This window comes from Dipodomys spectabilis, unplaced genomic scaffold, assembly GCF_019054845.1.
Source record: "Dipodomys spectabilis isolate Male_0828 unplaced genomic scaffold, ASM1905484v1 ptg000081l, whole genome shotgun sequence".
NCBI lineage: Eukaryota > Metazoa > Chordata > Mammalia > Rodentia > Heteromyidae > Dipodomys > Dipodomys spectabilis.
In genome coordinates, this window is record NW_024870758.1 from 9264858 (window position 1) to 9289468 (window position 24611).

General features: G+C 36.6%; 1 protein-coding gene across 3 annotated transcripts in view; it reads left to right on the plus strand.

Annotated features, from left to right (window-relative positions):
• The window catches only part of Kynu (kynureninase), a 116639-nt gene extending 92780 nt beyond the window's left edge, over nt 1-23859 (plus strand). For all 3 annotated transcript variants that reach the window (XM_042683504.1, XM_042683505.1, XM_042683506.1), the window contains 3 exons: nt 1302-1387; nt 5971-6201; nt 22306-23859. In XM_042683504.1, coding sequence (XP_042539438.1) covers nt 1302-1387; nt 5971-6201; nt 22306-22431 — 443 coding nt within the window. In that variant the 3' untranslated portion in view covers nt 22432-23859. The remainder of the gene's footprint in view (nt 1-1301; nt 1388-5970; nt 6202-22305) is intronic.
• The last annotated feature ends 752 nt before the right edge of the window (nt 23860-24611 follow it).

Genomic DNA, 24611 nt, shown 5'->3' on the forward strand with positions numbered 1-24611 from the left:
ACAGGCGTGAGCCACCAGCGCCCGGCATAACATTAATTTTTTAAATACACATTTTATCCTCTGTGTTCTGAAATATTTCCTTTTTTTGTGGGGAGGGGCGATTCTTGCTATGTACCAGAGAAGAGCAGTTAAGCCCTAGTGGGTAGGAGTGAAACTGGACCATACAAGGGGCTCACAGGAGTCTTCCTCCTTCCTCCTGTATGAATCTTCCTCAGTCACATAGGAAGCAGGATGTATCATGTGTGTTTGGAGAATTCCATGTAAACTAGATCCTTCAGAGTTTCTCTGATCTGGAGCTAGTGTTTCATATAGATATTTGAATATATAATACCCTGGTGATAGGCAAACTGCTTTTTAAGTTAGGTCAAGAAATGATTTTTTTTAAAGATTTTTGAGGAATATATTGTCTCTTTCCAAATATTCAGCTGTGTATTGTGGTTCTAAAGCTGGCATCAAGCTATATAAATATGCCAGTATGATCATGTTTAGTGGAAAATTAAAGAACAGATAGTGGATTGAAGATTACAGTTTGATTAGCCCCAGGTGAGATGAATTTTTAAACACTCATAATGCTTTCTTAGGTATAGTTTCAACTTGATTTCTAACTAGCTAGCTTTTTTTTTTTTTTTTTTTTTTTTTTTTGGTCATGGGGCTTGAACTCTGGGCCTGGGTGCTGTCCCTGAGTTCTTTAGCTCAAGGCAAGCGCTCTACCACTTGAATCACAGCACCACTTCCAGTTTTCTAGTGGTTAATTGGAGATCAGAGACTCACGGACTCTCCTTCCCAGGGCTGGCTTAGAACCGTGATCCTCAGATCTCAGCCTCCTGAGTAGATAGGATTACAGGAGTGAGTTACCAGTGCCCAGTTTAGGAATATTTTTAATGTCTGCTTGTACCTAAGGAAGAATCCTAGAGGTCCACATAATCTTCTTAGGTCATTGTAGTCATCGGCCTGCCTTTGGATGACATGCAAGTATGTGACATTCAAATCTTGATGTTCTCACTAACTATAGGCCCTTGTGACAGAAAAGCAAAGCAGGTACCAAAAAACAAATCTGCTTTGGAAACAGTAAAGTGGAGGACAGGGTCCAGAAAATCTTCAACAAGAGGTTCTGTGTTTCTAGAATGAAAGATTTCTTGTGACCTGGAGTTTGTTGAGAAGGTAGGAGCAGGGAAGATCAAAATTTCTAGTGAGCAGAAATGTGCAGGAAGTTTTATTCAGCTCTGACAACCTACTGTATCTTTACTTATTCTATGCTCTATTAAAGAATATTCTAAACAATTATAAACTTTTTTTTTCAGAACTAAAATTAATCCCAGGAGCCAGTGGATTCCGAATTTCAAATCCTCCCATGTTATTGGTCTGCTCCTTGCATGCTAGTCTAGAGGTAAGAGATTTACCTGGGATTTAGCCTTCCCCATCTTCTCCTTTCACCTTATCTGATTATGAGAGATTTAGCACTATTTTTTTGTAATTAACAAGATTATTATTTAAACTGGGCATGGTAGCTCATTTTCATATTACTTATCGTAATCAGGAGGCTCACAGTTCAAGGGAAACACACAAAATATTAAAGAGACACCATTTCAAAAAATCAACTGAACATGCCTGTTAGTTTATACAGTAGTATAAGCAGGAGGAAAAGTAAGGAGCGTTGTTGTCCAAGGGCATTCTGAGCAAAAAAAAAAACAAAAACACAAGACCTTGTCTAAAATAAACCAAGAGCAAAATTAAAGACTGGGGAGGGGGTGGTGGGATGTGACTCAAATGCCACAGCTGTTGTTAGCAAGGGCAAAGCCTGGAGTTAAAATCCCAGAAGTGCAAAAAAAGAAAAGAAAGAAAAAGAAAGAAAGAAAGAGAGGGGAGGAGGGAACGAGGGAGGGAGGGAAAGAAAGACAGAAAGACAGACAGAAAGAAAGAAAGAAAGAGAAAGAAAGAAAGAAAGAAAGAAAGAAAGAAAGAAAGAAAGAAAGAAAGAAAGAAAGAAAGAAAGAACGAAAGAAAGAAAGAATAAGAAAAGAAAAGGAAAGGAAAGAAAGATCACAAATATGAATAATCATTGGACAAAAAAAGCATTTGTTTTGTGTATTGGGACTGTGACTGTGTCATGATTGTTATCTTTCATTTATATTTGCTGTCCCTGGCCCAGAGCTTGTCATTTTGCTATTTCCCAGTATTCATTAAACTGTTCATTTTCTGTTTCACAAATAATATGCATGGACTTGAATGCATTGTTAAAAAATGTTTATTGTAAATCTTCAATTAATTAATTCAAGGACTATATTTACTAAAGAAGTATTATGCGGTGGAGATTATTGTGTTTGCTGGGAATTCTATTTCTTCCAGTTCTAGGGACCTGGTAAAGACGGATTTAAAGGAAACAGAAAAGTTAGAGTGAAAGTAATACCTAGTAAATCAGCTTTGCTACATAGGTCAAGGTTTTGTTTTCCTGGGTCTTGGAAAATCAAGAAGAATATCTCCTACTATAACTCAATTTTTTTTTAATTTTACTTATATTTCTGCTTTTGTTTTGTCTCATCCTAAAAACAAAGCAGAATTTTCATAATCCAGTTTATATGTAAATTTAGATATAGATAGATAGGTGGATAGATAGGTAGATATGCAAGCTTGAAAAACAAGCTGTGATTTGTTTGGTAACACTTCACGATATACTAAATTCATCCAGGCAAATATATATGGTTACAAATCAATATTTCATACATAATCTTACCAAATAGTTAATAATATTAACACAAATACTATTTGAACATATTTCTAACATACATTTGAGTGAAATACACTGTAAACAAATATGCATACCTGTTCTAGTAGCTGTCTTATACCAATATATATTCAAGTAAAAATATTTCCTATTTTAGGTAATCCTATTGAGATTTGAGAATTAAGTAACAGGATTGAAATGTCTCAAATCTTTCAAAAAAACTAAATTCAATGAACAAGCATAGCAGCTTCTTATTCTGGCCACTGGATGGCAGTGCCAAGTTCCTCAGCTTTATTCAACATTACCTTCAAGTAATAATTGCATGTTCTTTGCATCCCAATTTGGAGAGCACTTACTCAAATTGACCACTAGAGGGAGAATATGCTGCTTTCACTTTTTGACAAATTATTACTAACAAAATTTTTCAGCCTTTCTGTTTCTTCTTAGTAATGTAAAATTCTACCTAGTAAAATGGATAATAATGCTTAAATTTATCTTATAATACCAATTTAGAGACATATTTAGTTTAAATATTTTGGAACAAGATTTTATTTGCAAGTTTCTATTAAGGAGAAGATAAAAGACATCTTAGGAGGAACTAGTAGTTAGCATGATTTCTTCAGTTTTGTTTTGCAAACAAGTTCTGTGAAATAACTAGAAATTTCTCTCTCTCTCTCTCTCTCTCTCTCTCTCTCTGCCTCCATCCCTCCCTCCCTCCCTTTCTCCCTCCCTCTTTCTCTGTCTTGGCAAACATATTTGAGTCAGGATCTTGCTTAGGCTGGTCTCCTTGACCTTGCTGTATAACCCAGGCTGGGTTTGAACTCAAATCTTCCTTCTCCAGCCTCATAAGCAGTGTGGTTACAGGCATACATCACCACACCTGGCCAGAAAAGGTCATATTAGTATGACCTCTGCAACAAAATGACTAGTTTTCCACACTTGCCCCTTCTGCTGTGGGAAGAGAAGTTCTTTTCCTTTGTTATTGTTTTTTCTATTACTTTCATATTGTGTTAGTCCCCTAGATGAAGTTTTATCTCTGTCCCTTTAATATTTGCAGCTTAAATCTTGTAAAATATCCCAAACAGCCCAACAGCAGTGAAGTCCTCTAGAACCCTAATTACTTAAATATTTCTCTAGAGCTTCTTACTGAAATCTTACAGTACTGAGGCTTGTTCTGACAAAGATTCCCTTTAACTAATCAAATTTTATGGTGATTATAGGGCTTTTAAAAAATTCCCTCTCTCATTATAAACTGTAAAAGTTTAAAATTGCAAAATAGCACACAATTTGCAAGTACACATTACACAATTTTTATGCATTTCTATAATAGCAACGAGTGAGTAAGCATATGTAAATTAGCAATGTTGCTACCTGCCTAGTCTTTTTAAATCAGTTATTTTATTGTAAGGGACAAGTGGAGGAAGCAGGAATAAGTGAAAGAAATAAATGCAAATACTCCTACTTAATAAAAATCATTTGCTTTATCTTAGATTTTTAAAATCTTCTTCTTCTTCTTCTTCTTCTTCTTCTTATTATTATTATTATTATTATTACTGATGGTTGAGGTGATGGGGCTTGAAATCAGGCCCTGGGCACTGTCCCTGAGCTCTTTTGCCCAAGGCTAGCACTCTACCACTCAGAGCCGCAGAGCCAGTTTTCTGGTGGTTATTTGGAGATAAGAGTTTACTGACATTCTTGCCCCAGGCTGTCTTTGAGCCATAATCCTCAGATCTCAGCCTCCTGAGTAGCTAGCATTACAGACATGAGTCACTGATACACAGTTTATTTTAGGCTTTTGAATAATCTAAAGAAGAAATGAAATATACAGGAGGAGGCATGCATGTTATGTATAAATGTTATATAATTTCACGTATGGGACTTGAGCATGAAGGTTTAAGGGAGTAGTCCCCTGCAGATACTGAGGGTGAACTATACTTCGCAATACCCTTCTTCTGTATGGAGCTTGTTGCTGAATCAGAGATTTTTCTAGAGTTTTTAATTTAACAAATGACAAAAGCATAAAATGGGGGAAAATAGTAGGAGGAGGAGCGAAAAAAGAAAGTGCAGGAGGACTAAATATACTTGAAATACTTCATATTCATGTATAAAGAGAGAATAATGAAACCTATTAAAATTTTTGACAAGGAAGGGACAAGAAAAAGTATATGGAAGGGTAGAAAATACTATAAGGATAATCGTTTGTATAATGAAGATACACTAATATAAAAAGATGAAAAATACCTAGAATAAGAAAAAAAATCCTAGAGTACTGCAATTTCCAGAAAGAAATATGGAGTGGTCCCTCTTCTGACTTCTTTTCAGACTTGATCAACCAAACCTTGCTGCCTTGCCAGTCTTTGTTTTTGCCCTCTGAGAGTATGCTGGTAGCAAAACGTGGCTGAGTTCCTTTGAGTCCTTGTGGCCCCAAGTCTACTTATATCTTCTTCTACATGAGAAAATGAGGCTATGTTTTCTACCAAATTTTATATAACCCGTATATTAATTATTTGCTTTCCTTGCTGAGAATATTTTATTTCACAATTTAACTGCTTATTTTTTAAAACTATTAAAGTAGGAGAAGTTTGATAAAACACTTAATGGAATCCTATCTTTTTTTATATATACATTATCTCTATACTTTTTATATATTATACAGTTTGTGAGAATAGAAAGGTTTGTTTATAAAATGGTTCAGAAAGAAAAATTGACGTTTGTAGAATTTAAATGAAGTTAGTGGGGCTGGAAAGGTGGCTCAGTGGTAGAGTGTTTGCCTTGCATACATGAGGCCCTGGGTTCGATTCCTCAGCACCACATAAGCAGAAAGAGCCGGAAGTGGTGCTGTGGCTCAAGTGGTAGAGCACTAGCCTTGAGCTGAAGAGCTGAGGGACAGTGCCCAGGCCCAGAGTTCAGGCCCCACAACCTACAAAAAAATAAATAAATAAAAATAAATGCATTTAGTAAGGTATGTTTCTTGGTGATTATACTTGGTGATTATGCTCATAATTTCTTATTTATTTATAAGTGTTGTTTAATGACATTTTGTCATTTTTTCTGTTATGGAAATGACCTTCAATATTTAATGGTAGAGTATGTAAAAGAGGACATGATTTTACAAAAAAATACCTAAAATCAGATACTGATTTAAGAGGTCAAAAGTAGGCATTGCCTTCCTATGTATGATTTACACTGAAATTTTGCTTCTTTGTGAATTCATTGAACACTTAATCTTATTCCTTTTCATCCTGCAGATCTTTAGGGAAGCAACTGTGAAAGCATTGAGAAGAAAATCTATTTTACTTACTGGCTATCTGGAATATTTGATCAAATATTATTATAGCAAAGATAAATCAGAAACCAACGAACCAATGGTGATCATAATTACTCCATCCCATATAGAGCATAGGGGCTGCCAGTTAACACTAACGTTTCCTAATTCTGAGAAAAATATGTTTGAAGAACTATCAAAAAGGGGAGTGGTTGTAAGTATGTTTCTAGCATTGCTGGTTTTCTATATGGGTTGCATGTTGGGAGGATTTTATATTCTTCCATTACTCCTTCTTTGCGTGTCATTTCATATCACTGAATCATTGTCAACAACATTCATCACTGAGCTAATGGAGGAGAAGGGAGATCAGTCTGCCATTCTGCTGAAAGCGAAGAAACCACAAATTTAGGGTATTAGAAGAGTATTATTGTTTACTCATTCTTTACAAAACAGGATGGAAAATTATTTCAACATCATGATTCATCAAAACTCATATAACATATATATTTAATATGTTGAATGAAAAAACTTAGTTTAGTAATAAAAATGAATTTGATTTAGTTCCTTGCTTAAACTAAGTTATTTTTTACCTGGTCACTTTAGTAAGAAAGCAATAGTGACATTTCTTAGCAGTGGTCACATTTCGAGGATTTTTTTAAGTTTAATTTTATTGTAAAGATGCTGTACAGAGGGGTTATAACTACATGAATAAGGTACATTTCTTATTGAACACTGTTAGCCATTCCATTGTTGTTCTCCTACTATCCCTGCCCTCCACTACTCCTCACACCTCCCACAAAGTTGTAAAGATCACTTCTGACATGGTGTCCTGTGAGTATCATTGTTGCAGTGGGTCATTCTTTCAGCATTGTGTTATTTTCCTTCCCTCCCCCCAATCAGATAAGTGCATATACAAGAAGGGTACCAGAATCAAAGAGATTGCCAGGGATAAATCAATGAAAAAAGAAAAAATGAAATAAAATATGAAGAAAGAACCAGATACAGTACATGGGTGACATCAAGTTGACAACTAAAAAAGAAGACCTGCTGTTTCTATGTCTTGGAGTTCATTTCAATTAGCATCATTTTGTATGGTCATAGGTTCATAGCTCTTGACTATTATGATTCTCTGTCAGGACTAACCTATGCTTATATTAATTACTATGTATGAGGGAAACCACAGAGCCTATGTTTCTTTGAGTCTGGCTTACTTCACGTAATATGATTTTTCCCAAGTTGTTCCATTTCCTTAAGAAAGAGGTGATGCCATTCTTTCTGATAGAAGCATAAAATTCCATTGTGTAAATATACCACATTTTCTTGATCCAATCATCTATTCAGGGGTATCTGGGGCAATAGCTTACCTATGATAAACAATGCTGCAATGAATATAGTTATGCTGGTAGCTTTAGTGTGGCCTAGTTTGAGATCATTTGGATAAATGCGTAGGAGTGGGATTGTTGGATTATAGGGTTTTCTATGTTTAGTCTTTTGAGGGACATCCATACTGCCTTGCAGAGTGGTTGAACCAGCTTACATTCCCACCAACAGTGGAGTAGTGTTTCATTTTGGTCGTATCCCTGCCAGCATGTATAATTATTTGTTTTCTTGATAATGGCCATTCTAACTGGGGTGAGGTAGAATCTCAATGTAGTTTTGATTTACATTTCTTTTATGACCAACAACGCTGCACATTTCTTCATGTGTCCATTGGCCATTGTTATTTCCTCTCCAGAAAAGTCTCTTTTTAATTCTTTACCCCCTTATTAATGGGGTTGCTGTTTCTCTGGGGATTTGTTATGGAGGGGGGCGTTGATTTTTTGCGCTGTAGGTGTATTTTTGATACGAGACCCTTGTCAGTTGTATACGTAGTGAAGATCTTCCAATCCGTGGGCTAGCTATGTTCTTTGCCATGCAGAAGCTCTGCAGTTTAAAGTGTCCCATTTATCCAGATTTTCTTTGATTTGTTGTTCTAGATCTTTAATTAGGAAGCTTCCAGCTGTGCTGAGGAACCCTAGCATATCCCCTATCTCTTCTTGTATTGCTTCAGAGTCTCTGCTTTTACCTCAAGGTCTTTGATCCATTTGGAGTTGATTTTGGTGCAGCATGATATATAAGGATCTAACTTCAATTTTCTACGTGTGTAGCCAATTCTGCCAACACCATTTGTTGAAGAGACTGTCTTTCTTCCATCTGATAATTTTGGCTCCCTTATCGAAGATTGGGTGCCCATCTGTGGGATCATGTCTAGGTCTTCAATTCTATTCCATTGGTCCTCTTGCCTTTTCATGTGCCAGTACCAAGCTGTTTCTATAACTATAGCTTTATAATAGAGTTTGTAGTTTGATATTGATATTCCTCCAGCACTGTTCTTCCTGCTGAGGATTGTTTTTGCTATTTGGGGTTTTCTATTGTTCCATATGAATTTTTAGATTGCTTCTTCTGTTTCATTAAAGAATGTTGTTGAGATAGTGATAGGTATTGTATTGAATTTGTAGATAGCTTTGGGCAGTATTACCATTTTCACGTTAATTTCTCCCAATCCAGGAGCATGGGAGTCTTTCCACTTCGTTATATCTGCTTTAATTTCTTTTTTTTTAAGTTTTTAAAGTTTTCATCATAAAGGTTCTTGACCTCTTTGGTTAAGTTTATTCTTAAGTATTTTATTTTTCTAGAGGCTATTACAAAAGGAGTTGCTTTTTTAAAATTATTTCAGCCTCACTCTTTTTATTGTTGGTATACAGAAAAACTATTGAGTTTTGTGGGTTAATTTTATACTCTGCTACTTTGCCAAAGTTTTGGATCAGCTCAAGTAATTTGGGTGAGGAGCCTATGGGGTTCTTTAAGTACAGAATCATGTTGTCTGCAAAGAAGGAGAGTTTTACTTTTCTTTCCCTATTTGGATCCCTTTTATGTTTGCATCTTGCCTTATTGCTCTGCCTAGGAATATTGAAGAGGAGTGAGAGAGTGGACATCCTTGTCTCATTCATAATTTTAGAGGAAATGGCTTTAACTTATCATTAAGTATAGTGCTGGCTGTAGGTTTGTCATATATGGCCTTTATTATATTGAAGAATGTTCCAGGATTCCTAGTTTCTCCAGAGCTTTCATCATAAAGGGGGGATTGAACTTGTCAAATACTTTTTTCTGCATCTATTGAGATGATCATGTGATTCTTGTACTGCTCCTATTGATGTATTGAATTACATTAATTGCCTTGTATATATTGAACCAGCTTTGCATCCCTGGATGACTTTTTGATTAGATGTTCTAGTCGGTTGGCCAGAATTTTATTGAGAAGTTTTGAGTCAATGTTCATTAAAGAGATGGGTCTATTCTCTTTCTTTGATGAGTCCCTATCAGGTTTTAGGAAGAGGGTTATGCTGGCTTTTTAGAACAAGTTGAGAACAAGTAGTGATCTTCCACTATCAATTTCATTGAAGAGTTTGAGGAATATTGGAGTGAGTTCTCCTTTGAAAGCTTTATAGAATTCAGCTGTGAATCCATCTGGTCGTAGGCTTTTCTAGGGTAGGAGGTCTTTTTCTATTTCAATACTTGATATGGGTCTGTTACTTGGTTTAGATCTTTTAGGTTCAGTTCGGGTATATCAATCTTTGCTAGAAATTCATCCACTTTTTTCTGTATTGTCAAATTTGCTAGCCTACAGGTTAGAAAATGATTTCTTTATAATGTTGTGAATCTCACTTGTTTCGGTTGTGATGTTCCCATTTTCATCTCTGATTTTTTTTAAATAAGTTTTTTATTGTGAAAATACTGTACAGAGGGATTCCAGTTATACGAACAAGGTAATGAGTACATTTCTTATCAAGCATTGTTGCCTCCTCCTTTGTTTTTCCCCTACCATCCCTTCCCTCCCACCTCCTCAACTACACTTTTATTTGAGTATGCGCTCCCTCCCCTGTCCCCTCTCTCTCTTTGGTCATATTTGCTAAGGGACCTGTCAACTTTGTTATTTTTTTTTTCAAAGAATCAACTGTTTGTTTTGTCAGTCTTTGCTAAATTTTTGTTGAGTCTCTAATTTATTTAATTCTGATTCAATATTGATTATTTGTTTCCATCTACGGTATTGAAGTTTGGTTTCTTACTCTCTTTCAAGGAGCTTCAGATGCATCATTAGATTGTTGTTTTGAGATTTCTCCCATTTATTGATGTAGATGCTAAGTGCTATAAATTTTCCTCTGAGAACTGCCTTTGCTGTATCCCAGAGGAGCTGGTAATTTGTATGTTCATTTATATTCAATATCATGAACATTTGAATTTCCATTCTAATCTCTTCCATGACCCATTGGTGATACAACAATGTGTTGTTCAGTGTCCATTTGTTTCAGAATTTTCTTTGATGGCTTCTGGCATTGAGCTCTAATCTATTCCATTGTAGTCTGAGAGGATTCAGGGAATAACTTCAGTATTTCTTAGTTTCTATAGATTTGCTTTGTGACCTAAAATTTGGTCTATTTTGGAGAATGTTCCATGTGCTGCCATGAAGAACATGTAATCTGATGCTGCTGGGTGAAATATTCTGTAGATGTCTGTTAAGTCCAGTTGGTCTATGCAGTTGTTTAGCACTGATGTTTCTCTGTTGAGATTTTGCTGAGCTGATCTATCCATCAGGGAAAGTGGTGTGTTAAAGTCACCAGCAATCGATGTCTTTGGATCTAGGTGTGATTTTAGGAAAGGTAGTGTTTCCTGGATAAATTTGAGTGCTCCGGTATTTGTTGAATAGAATTGTTATATCATCCTGTAGAAGAGATCCTTTTATTAGTATATGGTGCCCTTTTTTTTAACCTCTTTTGACTAATTTTAATTTGAAGCCTGTTTTATCTGATATTAAGATTGGTACTCCAGCTTTTTCTGGGAGCCATTTCCTTGGTAGATTTGATCCCTACTTTTCACTTTCAGAATATGTTTTTGTGGGGAAGGTGCATCTCTTGAAGACAGAAGATAGACGGATCCTGCTTTTTGATCAAACTAGACGTTCTATGTTTTTTGATTGGAGAGTTAAGTCCATTTATATTGAGAGTTAGGATTGAGAGGTGTTTGGTAGTTCCTGCCATGTTATCCACCTTCTTAGGGGCTGTGTTTCCTAGGTTCTACCTATGTTTATCTGATTCTTTGTTTGGGGACTGTTTTTCTGCCTTCATCATGTTCTTATTGGTTTTCTATATGTAGGACATCTTTTAGTATCCTTTGTTGTGATGGTTTGGTGGAAACATATTGTTTCAATTTTTCTTTGCTGTGGAAGGTTTTTATTTTTCCCTCAGTTATGGAGAGTTTAGCTGGGTAGGCTATTCTTTGTTGATAATTGTTGTTTTTAGGGTGTGGAATAGTTTATTCCACGCTCTTCTTGCTTTTATTATCTCTGCTGATAAATTTGTAGTTTTTCTAATTGGTTTGCCTTTATGGATTATTGATCTTTTGTCCTTGACAGCTTTAAGGATCCTTTCCTTAGTCTCTATTGATCCTGTGTGGATTAAGTGTGGTTGTGGGATGTCCTGTTCTGGTCTGGTCTATTTGTGGTTCTAAAGTCTTCTTGTATCTGAATGGTTCTATCTTTTTGTATATTTGGAAAGTTCTTAGCTAGGATTCTGTTAAATAAATTTCCTATACCATTATCTTCTGTTTCTAGGCCCTCTTCCACACCCATTAGCCTTAAATTAGGCCTTCTGATGGTGTCTTCTATATGCTGCATAGAACCATCATATTTTTTGGATTTGTTTTGAACACTTGTCTGTTCTTTCTCTATAATATTTAAGCTATCTTCTATCCCAGAGATACAGTCTTCTGCATGGTCTAGCATACTGTCCAGACTTTCTACTTTTTTATTTCGCTTTCTTCTAATTGGTCAGTTTTAATGGCCTCAGTTTCTTTGCTGAAGAAAAATTAGAACAATTATGTATGTATGAAGTAATATTACTAAAATTAAAAATACTAATATTGGGCTGGGAAGGTGGCTCAGTGGTAGAGCGCTTGCCTTGCATGCCTGAGGCCCTGGGTTCGATTCCTCAGCACCACATAAGCAAAAAGAAAAAAGCCGGAAGTGGCTCTGTGGCTCAAGTGGTAGAGCGCTAGCCTTGAGCTGAAGAGCTGAAGGACAGCGCCCAGGCCCAGAGTTCAGGCCCCATGACCGGACCCAAAAAAAAAAAAAAATACTAATATTGTGCAGTAGAGAACTGGGTGATCAATTTATATTCTGAATTAAGTATATACACAGTTAAGAAGAAAGCCTAGTGATCACCATAGACTGTGTATCCAGTTGTGAACAGAACAGCAACAAGGAAGGGAAAAAAAGCAAACAGGATTGTATCAAAAAGAAAAAACAAGAAAACAAAAATAAGAGCCAAAACACAAAAAACTAACAGGAAAAAAAAAGAGGTAATAGAGAGTAAAAATAAAAAGTTGCAAAAAATAAAAAGAGGAGCATTTTTTTATTTAAAAAAATTTACAAATAAAAATACATATAATAGGGGGAAAAAGAAAAAAGTATCTTCTGTTTATTTGGGGGATCTTATGTCTTCCCCAAGTCTGTGCTCTAGTCCTTTGATGATGTCTTTGATTTATTATTGTGGTCGTTTTTCCCAGTTGCTTGGTTGGTTTCTCAAATCAGCTTGTTTGGGTGTGCAGAAGAAAGTTCTGCTTTACAGGCTTGGGGACTTTGTGACTTTCTTCCCAGACTAAAAAGCACAATCTGCTTTTCTTTTCCTTTCTTTTCTTCTTCTTCTTGTTTTTAATGCTGGCAATAGGTGGCTGGAGACAGTAGTTTGTTGCTTCTGGGACTGAACTTAACATGGTGGGGTTTTGGCCTGTCATGAGTCAGTGGTTTATCCCAAAGTGGGGAGCCCCTTTTGAGCCACCAACCTGGATCCTCTCATGACTTTTATAGCTTGCCCAGTTCTTATTTGTTATCTTTAATAAATTTTAGTGAGTTTCCGCAGTTGTTGGTGCTGCCAGTTTGGCTGTGGTACTGGTGGAATTCCTCTGCTGCCTGCAGTGGGGTGTGGCTGGCTCTCTGAGCTCACCAGGTAGTGAAGGTTGCTCCACCCTGGCCCTGTGAGGAGTTTCTTCCTCATGGGTGGACCAGTCTTCCCTTAGATGGACCTGACTCTCACAGGTAGGAATCCTTGCCCTGAAGAAAAATGGTGCCTTTCTTGCTGCTTTTGTGTCCCAAGTTCTGTGCTAGCTATTATAGCAGAGTCTATGCCATTATCAAATATGGCATTCTTCTCCAGAGTTGCCTTTCCTAAGCTGTCAGGAGAGGGGATACTCATGGTTTCCCTTGGCTTTTTGGCCTATCCTAATCTGAGCCCAACAGTGGCCCGCAGGCTGTGGGAGTTCTCTCCTGATCATCCAGTCTGTGCTGGAGGTACATGAAAAGATGCGGCCTTTGGTCTCTGGCGCATTTGCTTAGGCTTTGTTTGGCTGATACCATGGCAGCCGCAGGCAGTGGCAACCACTTGTGCTCAAGTCTGTCTTCTTGTACAAACTGCCTAAATATTTCCTCACTAAGCAGAATCTCTGGATTATTACAGTTTACATGGTGTGATTTTTCCAATCGTCAATTATTTCCTGCACTGCAAAAACTAATTTCTTGGGGAGAGCTTACTAATAGCCCAGCTACTTCTCCGCCATCTTCCCCCAGTCTCCTCCAGGATTTTTTTTTTTTTTGGGTTTGGTTGTGAACTCCGGTTGTGAACCCTCAGCTCTTCAGCTCAAGGCTAGTGCTCTACCACTTGAGCCACAGTGACACTTTTTCCTTATGTGGTGCTGAGGAATCAAACCCAGGACCTCATGCATGCAAGGCAAACGCTCTACCACTGAGCCACCTTCTCAGCCCCAGATTTTTTTTTTTTTCGAGGAATATTTCTTTTTTTATTTTTAAATTTAATTTTATTTTATTTGTGAACATACTGTACAGAGGGGTTACAATTACATGGGCAGGATAATGCGTACATTTCTTACCAAGCATTGCAGCCTCCTCCTTTGTTTACCCTGCACCTCCCTTCCCAGCCTCCCCCCTCCCCCACAATCCCAATCCTTCTCCTTCCCCCCCCTCCCCCTACTGTCCCCCACCCTCCCCCCCACCGACGTTGTAAAGCTCTTTTTGGACATGACAACTTGTACTTCTCATTGTTGCAACAGGTCCACCTGTATCCTCAAACAACTGGTTTTTCCCCATCTCCTCCACAAGTTATACTGCCATCAAATATAGTGAAAGCAGGGGTTATACTGTGGGGGAGGGACATACAAAGCAACAAAGAAATAATCTTATAAATGCGTTAGAAACACATGCATGAAAGAAAAAAACATTAAAATACATATCTAAGGGTTCATTTTCCTGACATCACATTATCTGACCTTTTCCGCTTGACTCATACATATACTAGATATTGCAAATAAGGGAAACCATGGGACCTATGTTTCTTTGGGCCTGGCTTACTTCACTTAATATAATTTTTTCCAAGTTTTTCCATTTCCTAACAAATGGGGCAATGTCATTCTTTCTGATGGAGGCATAGAATTCCATTGTGTATATATACCACATTTTCTTGATCCATTCATCTACTGAGGGGCATCTGGGTTGGTTCCATATCTTAGCTATGGTAAATAATGCTGCAATAAACATAGTTGTGCTGGTAGCTTTAGTGTGGTCTTGTTTGTAAACATTATGGTAAATGCCCAAAAGTGGGATTGCTGGGTCATAGGGGAGCTCTATGTGAAGTCTTTTGAGGAACCTCCATACTGCTTTCCAAAGTGGTTGAACAAGTTTACATTCCCACCAACAATGAAGTAAGGTTCCTTTCTGTCCACATCCCCTCCAGCATCTGTTGTTGTTAGAGTTCTTGATTTTTGCCATTCTAACTGGAGTGAGGTGATATCTCAATGTTGTTTTGATTTGCATTTCTTTTATGGCTAGGGATGTTGAACATTTCTTCATGTGTCTATTGGTCATCCTTCTTTCTTCTTCAGAGAAGTTTCTCTTTAAGTCTTTCGCCCACTTATTTATTGGGCAGTGGTTTCTTTGAGGATTTGTTGTTGGGGGGTTTAATTTTTTGAGTTCCAAGTATATTTTAGATATGAGACCCTTGTCCGTTGTATGGCTACTAAATATCTTCTCCCAATCCGTGGGCTTTCTATTGATCTTGCTAGCTATGTCATTTGCTCTGCAGAAGCTCTGCAACCTTATGCAATCCCATTTGTCCAACCTTTCTTTGATTTGTTGTGTTTCCGGGTCTCTATTCAGAAAATTTCAGCCTGAGCCAAGGAGACCTAGGGTTTATCCTATTCCATCCTGTAATGTTTTCAGAGTGTCCGCTTTGAGTTCAAGGTCTTTGATCCATTTGGAGTTGATTCTGGTGCAGGGTGATATATACGGATCTAGCTTAAGTTTTCTACATGTTGTTAACCAATTTTGCCAGCACCATTTACTGAAAAGGTTGTCTTTCTTCCATTCTATTGTTTTAGCTCCCTTATCGAAGATTAGATGGCTATAGGTCTGTAGGTTCATTTCTGGGTTTTCAATTCTATTCCATTGGTCCTGAGGTCTGTTCTTATGCCAATACCAAGCTGTTTTGATTACTATGGCTTTATAGTAGAGTTTGAAATTTGGTATTGATATTCCTCCAGCAGTGTTCTTTCCATTCAGGAGCGTTTTTGCTATTCGGGGTCTTTTATTGTTCCATATGAATTTTTGGATTGCCTCTTCTATTTCCTTGAAGAATGAGGTTGGAATTTGGATAGGTATTGCGTTGAATTTGTAGATAGCCTTGGGAAGTATTGCCATTTTCACGATGTTAATCTTTCCAATCCAGGAGCATGGGAGGTTTTGCCATTTTTTAAGTTCTGTGTTGATTTCCTTTTTCAAGATTTTAAAGTTTTCATCATAGAGGTCCTTCACTTCTTTAGTTAAGTTAATTCCTAGGTATTTTATTTTTTGTGGGGCTATTATAAATGGAGTTGCTTTCCTAATTTCAGCCACACTTTTCTCATTGTTGGCATACAGAAAAGCCATGGATTTTTGGGGGTTAATTTTATAACCTGCTACTTTGCCAAAGTTTTGAATCAGCTTGAGTAATTTGGGAGTGGAGTCTATGGGATTCTTTAAATACAAGATCATGTCATCTGCAAAGAGGGAGAGTTTTATTTCTTCTTTCCCTATTTGGATCCCCTTTATGTCTGCATCTTGTCTTATTGCTATAGCTAGGCATTCTAATACTAGATTGAAGAGAAGTGGAGAGAGTGGGCATCCTTGTCTTGTTCCTGAGTTAAGAGGAAATGGCTTTAGTTTTTCACCATTGAGTATAATGCTGGCTGTAGGTTTGTTGTATACAGCCTTTATTGTATTGAGGAATGTTCCATGGATTCCTAATTTTTCCAAAACCTTCATCATAAAGGGGTGTTGGATCTTGTCGAATGCTTTTTCTGCATCTATTGAGATAACCATGTGGTTCTTATTCTTGCTCCTGTTGATGTGATGAATAATATTAATTGATTTGCGTATATTGAACCAGCTTTGCATCCCTGAAATGAATCCTGTTTGATCGTGGTGTATGATTTTTTGGATGAATTGTTGAAGTCGATTGGCCAAAATTTTGTTGAGAAGTTTTGCATCAATGTTCATCAAAGAAATGGGTCTATAGTTCTCTTTCTTTGATGAGTCCCTGCCTGGTTTTGGGATGAGGGTTATGATGGCTTCATAGAATGTGTTCGGTAGTGAGCTTTCTCTTTCAATTTCATTGAAGAGTTGGAGGAGTATTGGTGTGAGCTCTGCTTTGAAGGCCTTGTAAAATTCCGCTGTAAAACCATCTGGTCCTGGACTTTTCTTAGCTGGGAGGTCTCTTATTGCTGTTTCTATTTCAATGCTTGATATGGGCCTGTTAAGCTGGTTTAACTCATCTTGGTTTAGTTTTGGCATGTCAATATTTGCTAGGAAGAGGTCCATTTCTGTCAAGTTCTCAAACTTATTAGCATAAAGTTTTGAGAAGTATTCCCTTATAATGTTCTGAATCTTGGTTGTCTCCGTGGTGATGTTTCCATTCTCATCTCTGAGTTTATTAATTTGGGTGTGTTCTCTTCTTTTTCTGATAAGATTTGCTAAGGGTCTGTCAATTTTGTTAATTTTTTCGAAGAACCAACTCTTTGTTTTGTTGATTCTTTCTATAGTTTTTTTGGATTCTAATTCATTTAATTCTGATTTAATTTTAATTATTTCTTTCCGTCTACTGGATTGGGGTTTATCTTGCTGCTCTTTTTCAAGGAGGTTTTGATGTGTCATTAAATTGTTAGTTTCAGATCTCTCCAATTTGTTGATGTAGGAGCTCAGAGCTATAAACTTGCCTCTGAGTACTGCCTTTGCTGTGTCCCAGAGGAGCTGGTAATTTGAGTGTTCATTTTTGTTGAATAGCATGAACATTTGAATTTCCTTTCTAATCTCTTCCATGACCCACTCATGATTCAGCAGTGTGTTGTTCAGCCTCCATGTGATACCGGATTTTCTTTGGTGGCTTTTGGTGTTGAGTTCTAATTTTATTCCCTTGTGGTCAGAGAGAATGCAAGGTATAACTTCAATGTTTCTGAATTTAGACAAGTTTGCTTTGTGGCGTAGAATGTGGTCTATTTTAGAAAGCGTTCCATGTGCTGCTGAGAAAAATGTGTATTCTGATGCTGCTGGGTGAAATGTTCGGTAAATGTCTGTTAAGTCTAGTTGATCTATGCAGCTGTTTAGATCTGCGGTTTTTCTGTTGAGTTTTTGCCGAGTTGATCTATCTAGTGGGGAGAGTGGTGTGTTAAAATCCCCAACAATTAATGTCTTTGGATCTATATGGGATTTGAGGGAAAGTAGTGTTTCTTTGATAAATTTGGGTGCTCCATTGTTTGGCGAATAGATATTTAGAATTGTAATATCCTCCTGAAGGAGAGATCCTTTAATTAGTATGTAGCGACCTTCTTTATCTCTTCTCACGAATTTTAACTTGAAGTCTATTTTATCTGATATTAGGATTGCAACTCCCGCCTGTTTATGGGGGCCATTTGCTTGGTAGATTTTGTTTTAACCTTTAACATTGAAAATGTGTTTGTTTTTACGGGCAAGATGTGACTCCTGCAGGCAGCAGATAGAAGGGTCTTGTTTTTTAATCCAACTAGACAGTCTATGTCGCTTAATTGGCGAGTTCAGTCTGTTAACGTTAAGAGATAGGACTGAGAGGTATTTGGGAGTTCCTGCCATGTTATCCACCTTCTTGGGGGCTGCGAAAACTGGGTTCTTCCTATGGTTCTTGGATTCTCAGTTTGGGTGCAGTTTCTTGGCCTTTATTGTGGTCTTGTTGGTTTTCTATGTGTAGGACATCTTTAAGAATCTTTTGTAGGGCTGGTTTGGTGGAGATGTATTGTTTCAATTTTTCTTTGCTATGGAAGGTTTTTATTTGGCCTTCAATTATGAAGGAGAGTTTAGCTGGGTACAGTATTCTTGGTTGATAGTTGTTTGTTTTTAGGGCATGGCATACATCATTCCAGGCTCTTCTTGCTTTGATTGTCTCTGCTGAGAAATCTGAGGTGATTCTAATTGGTTTCCCTTTATAGGTGATTACCCTTTTCTCCTTGACAGTTTTAAGGATCTTCACCTTGGTCTGAGTTGATCCTGTGTGGATTATAATGTGATGGTGGGCTGTCCTATTCTGGTCTGGTCTATTTGGGGTTCTAAAAGCTTCTTGTATCTGAATAGGCCTATCTTTTTGTATGTTTGGGAAGTTCTCTGCTAGAATCCTGTTAAACAAATTTCCTAGACCATTTACTTCTGTTTCTAAGTGCTCCTCTACACCCATTATCCTTAGATTAGGCCTTCTGATTGTGTCTTCCAGATGTTGGATAGATCTATCATATTTCTTAGACTTGTCTTGGATGGTTGTATGTTCTTTCTCTATAATATCTATGCTGTCTTCAATCCCTGAGTTTCGATCTTCTGCATGGTCTAACCTGCTGTCAAGACTCTCTACTTTGTTTTTTATCTCTTTTCCTTCCATTTGTTCGGCTTTGATGGCTTCAAATTCTTTGTTGAAGCTCTGTTTTAGGTCTTGTATGAATTTCTTTACTTCTTTAATTTGGTGTTCAGTGTTTGTCCTCAAATCACTTAGTTGATTGGTTATGGTTTCTTTGGACTCCCATTCCTTCTGTTGGGTTCCATTCAGCATTCCCTTTGTGGTCTCCCTGACTTCCTTCAGCTCTTTGTTAATGGATTCCATGAATGTCTTTAGTGATCTTTGTGTATTCTCTATCTGCTCTCTCAATTCCTGTATTACTCTTTGATCAGCTTCTTCCCGTTCGTGGGATTCCTGCAGTTCTCTTTGAGTGTTCTCAGCCTGCTCATGCTATTCCTCCCTTTCTTTTTGAGTGTTCTTAAGTTGCTCACGCAAATCCTGTATCAGTTTTTGAGTAGCTTCCTCACGCTTATGATATTCCTGTATAAACTTTTGGGATGCCTCCTCTCTCTCACTATCACGCTCATAGAGTCTTTTGTAAGTTGTCAAACTTTTCATTTATCATGTTTGCCAGCAGTGTTTGTAGAGCTATTTGGGAACTCTCCTCTGGATTATTCGTTATCTGTTCTGTCCCCTGATTATCAAGATTGGGAATTGAGATACCCGAATTTGCCATTTTTCTTGTGTTTTTCCGGCTTACTCTGCCCATTTGAGATGAAAATAGCACCAGTTTTGTGCTAGAACACTATCTTAAGGCAACCATCAACCAAAGTTTGCATTTGTACAGTCAATAGTCTACAGATACAATCTAGTTCAACAGATACATCTATTCAACATCAAACAACTATATGTTAATGGGCTTCGAACCGCAGAGAAGAATTTGGAAAACCAGAAATTATTAGGGTTAGGGAGAGATGTGGGTAAAAATAGGAATAGATTGGTGTGGGGAGGCACAGGGAGAGTTAACTATGTCCTAATCTCAATGTAGGAAATAGGTTGGGTAGGATGCAAGTAGAGAGGGAGAGAAAAAGAAGAAAGGGAAAGGGAAATGAAAAGAGACCAGAAAAAAATAGAAACGTAAAAATTAATATTATTATGGAGATTAAAAGACAATCTATTTAGAGAGAAATGTGAATATATTGAGAGAAGGGGAGGGACATAGAGGAGATGTGAAAAACTTAAAATATTATATAGGTATAAAGAGGTAGTACTGCTATTAAGGAATTTAAGTCTCAGAGGTTTTGAATTGAGTAATAAATTTGTGGATTAAGTGTGTACACAATGGGGGATAGGGTCTACTAGTTAACTACGGGTTTATCTGAGGATGTGCAGGACAAGAGTTAAGTCACATAAAGAAGAACAAAAGAGAGGAAAAGGTGAAAAGGATAAGAAAGGGAGAAAAAAGATCAGAAGTTCAGTAGAGCTAAACAAAAAACAAAAAGATAATTAAAAAAGAAAGAAAAAGAGAAAGAAGACAAGAAAAGAAAGGAAAACGCACATTCACGTATTCCTAAAATAAAAATTATAAGAGGAAAAAAAAAGTTACTGGAAAACAATTTTTTTTTCAAAAAAGGCAAAAATTAAAGATTAATAAAAGTTTTAGAAAGGAAAAAAAATTATATATATAATATATATATGTAAGGTACCAAAAAAAAAAACAAAAAAAGTTCTTTGATTTTTTTTTTTTATTTTTTTGGGAGGGGTAGGAAGAATCCTGTATCTTCCTTGTGTCTGTAACCAGCCTCTTGTTGGAGTCTCTGGTCTGCTTGAGGTCCTGTGGCTTGATTGGTTTCTTAAGTCAGTTTGTTTGAACAGGCAGAAGAATGCTCTGCTTTACCCAAGATTTTGAGATCCCCCTCCCAGGTTAGTTTAATGGGAGGCAGATCTGCTTTGAGAATCACAAAGGAGGGGGATGCCGTGATGAGGCTAGGTTCTGGGTAGAGTTGAGGCCTTTCAACACACAGTAGCTTTTCCCGGGGGCTAGTTTGTGAAAAACTCACAGAGCCCAGCCTGGAGCCATTCTCAGGGTTTCTGTTTTTCAATTGATTGTGGAGGCTGCTAGAGGGAGGGGCAGCCTCTGGCTCTGGTTACCCAGTGGGGAAAGCCACTCCTATGGCTGGCACCTGAGCTGGGTGACTTTTCCCTGGATGGAGCTGAGTCTGACAGGTCACTTCGCCATTAAGTTCTTGTGACCTGCTAAATGACTCGTTTTATTCCAAGGCCTGAGTTGGAGCTAGCATCTCCTCCGAGCTTTGACGGTATCCAAGATGGAGATCTCCAGTACTGGGGGTAGGGAGGGGTGGCCTTCCCTCCTTTGCTCCCTGAGAAGGAGTGAGGACATCAGGCTTCTACTCACACCGAGTCTTGGTTCCTGGGTCGTCTCTGGTCTGCAAACTGCAGGATGTAGATGTCCGCTCCTTGTAGGCTCTTGCTGGTGTTGAGTAGAATCCACTCACCCCCTGCGTCTGGCTCCTTCGTCCCGGACTCTCTGTGGCCCCAGATTTTTTTTTTTAACCTTTGGATTTATATATCCTAGAGCTAAAATTTCCAGGACAAATATTGATAGGATATGAATTTCTAATCATGAAATTCAGATATTTGTGTACTCTCATGGACCTCAAATCTTCAGGAGGGGTTACTCAGATATTGAAGGTATAAATAAACAGTAGTTCCAGCACTATGTATTCCACCCTTTTGGGGGGCATGGAAAAATTCACTCAGCCTTAGAAGCTTAATGTTTCTCATTTACATTTTGAGATTTCAAAATACTTGAAGAGTTGTTATGGGGATTTAGAAGTGCATCTCATACATAAATTGTATTATCTGGCTTCAATTAGATGATTTTTAAAGTTGGTCATGAAGAACTTTTAGTCAAGTCAATGTTTTTTTGACCCTATTCAATAAACTGTCAGCTGTTCTAAAGAACTAAGCTAACTCGTTATCTGTAAGATCAAGAATTAGAATATTATATTTAAGGTTAATTTGCTAAAGTTCTCTAGATCTCAATAAAATTCTCAGTCATTAAAATTTGTGCAATGGCTCCCACTGTTCCAGAATATTCCCTCACAGTTACTGTATACAGCGATCTAACCAATGCTTGAAGAAGAAAATTCTTGAATGGATTTAAGGAAAATTCTGTTCATATTCCAACTCATTATTATTTTAATTTTCAAATTAAAAAACACAATTTAAATTAACAAAATTGCTTATGGAATAATTTTAGAGAAATCACTATGAGTGTTTTGTAGAAGTTTATGTTGAATGCAGATTTTCAGTATATGGAAATATTAACATTGTGGATTTTTTTTCTTTCTTTCTTTTGTTTACAGTGTGACAAGAGGGAACCAAATGGCATTCGAGTGGCTCCTGTTCCTCTATATAATTCTTTTCATGATGTTTATAAGTTTGTCCACCTGCTCACTTCTATAATTCACCCTGCAAAAACAAAGAACTAGCAATGCTTTTTACAGCAACTTGAGAAACTATCACAAAAAGCCTAGTGGTTATTTACTATAATTCAAATTTAATTGTTAATAGGATTGCAAAATTGATTTATAAAACTGTCAATAAATCATATATTTTAGAGAAAAATCTGATTTCTTTTTTTATCCAAAAGGAATGCACATGGATGTCCAGGTTCTTGGGATTTGAAGGAACAGAGTCCACATGATACAGCCATGAATTTCAGAGTCTCAAATAGGGCTCATTTTTTCATCATCACTGAAATGTTTTCAATTGGATTATTTCATAATTCGTCTAATCACTTCTTATATGGATTTCTCACATTAGTAGTGGAAAATATTTCACTTTTAGTTCACCAAGAAATATGTTTAAGAATTATACTCTCTGATATATGCATGTTCCAAGTAATTCCATATTTCTATATATCAACATCTCTTAAGAGAATATATTTCTCCATTTTTCAATAGAGAGCCAGTTATGCTGCCATTGATGCTTCCCTTACAGTGCTATTTCTCACAATGGAAGAGTAGTATTTGGAAATTGATTTTATTATATATCTATCTATATAGCTACATAAAGGTATACATAGGTATATATGGGTATGTTTAGTGATATCAGTTTTATGAATATTTTGCTATTATTTTGACAATTATTACACTATTTTACCTTAGTCAATAAATATTGGTTGAAATACATACATATACATATATATGTATATATGGAGAGAGAAAGAGAAAGAGATAGAGAAGCATAGACACATGGAAATTAAGAGAGAGCAATTTCTTTCTGGGCTCTCTGTACTTTACAATTTGCTAATTTTCTTGCTTCTTATCAACTCCACACTACCTTAATTACTTCAACATAGCAGAACCTAGCACCTGGCATGCGTTAAGATTTTTATATTTCAGCTTCTTTTTGTAAAGAGTACTTTGGCTATCCTTGGCATCTTTACTTTTAGTTATAAATTTAGAATGCATCTAAATAAATTTAGAATAAATTTATTGTGCTCCATAAAATCTCCTGCTGGGATTTCAATTGAATTGCAATTAAATTTTAGTTCTGTTCTATAAGAATTGACTCATTTCAATGTTTATTCTTCCTAGTAAAGACCATAACATTTATCTCCAATTATTCATGATTTCTTTAATGTTTCTCAAAAAGTTCTATTTTCCCCATTAAGACATAGAACATTTATAGCTTAACATACTTTTAAGCAATTTATAATTCCATTGTATTCCACACTTTGTCTTTCACATAAAATGTAAATTTTACCAGATAGCTTGCATTTTGTAGACATGCAATTAGCAGAAACATTTTGATATTTTAATAGTCAAACATCTCTTTAATATTAGTCATTTAATTGAAGAGTCTTGGTGCAGGAAATAGTTGTCTACAAATAAATACAATTTGCCCTTCCTTTATAATTCTCACCTCTTTTAGTTCTTTTAATTTTGTTGTTATTATTATTTATTTATTATTATTATTTATTCAGTTATATGTATGGATCTGTTTGTGTCTTTCCTTCCACCGTGCTGAAACAGATTCTCTGTCTTTCTGCCATGTCCTCTTTACCCTACATCCATACAAAATTAACTTATTTTGTTAACTTTTCACCAGACCAGGTACAGAAACTTGAAATGCTTTAGCATCAAGCATTCTCCTGTCTTCTGTGCCCTGTTTCAACATAGCATGTTTGGCCTCTTTTTTCACTAATGCATACATACATATACTGCCACCTTTACTCACATTATCTCCTCACAATTTGGAATCCTATTTGTGAATGAAACTGATTAAAAACTTATTTTAGTGATGATATTTCAGATATAAGTTCTATTAATCTTTGAGAAAAAAATGTTTTCAATTTTCGTTGTTCCTGTAAATTAGTTTCATATGTAATAGACTTCTAATGAACAGTTCTTTGCCCTCAGAAAGTACAGAATGCTCACCTACTCTTAGCTCTCACTATTACCCTTACATAGGTCAGCCATTCTCTATTATCCTTCCATGATTTTTACAATAATCTGCAGTTTTCATATTACATATCAGGTAGAATTTACTTATTTCAACTTTTACTATTTAATAAATTTAAATTGTTTTTATTCCAGGTAACAAAGCTGGTCCTACACTAATAAATCAATAAATGTAATACACCCTATAAACAGAATCAAGAACA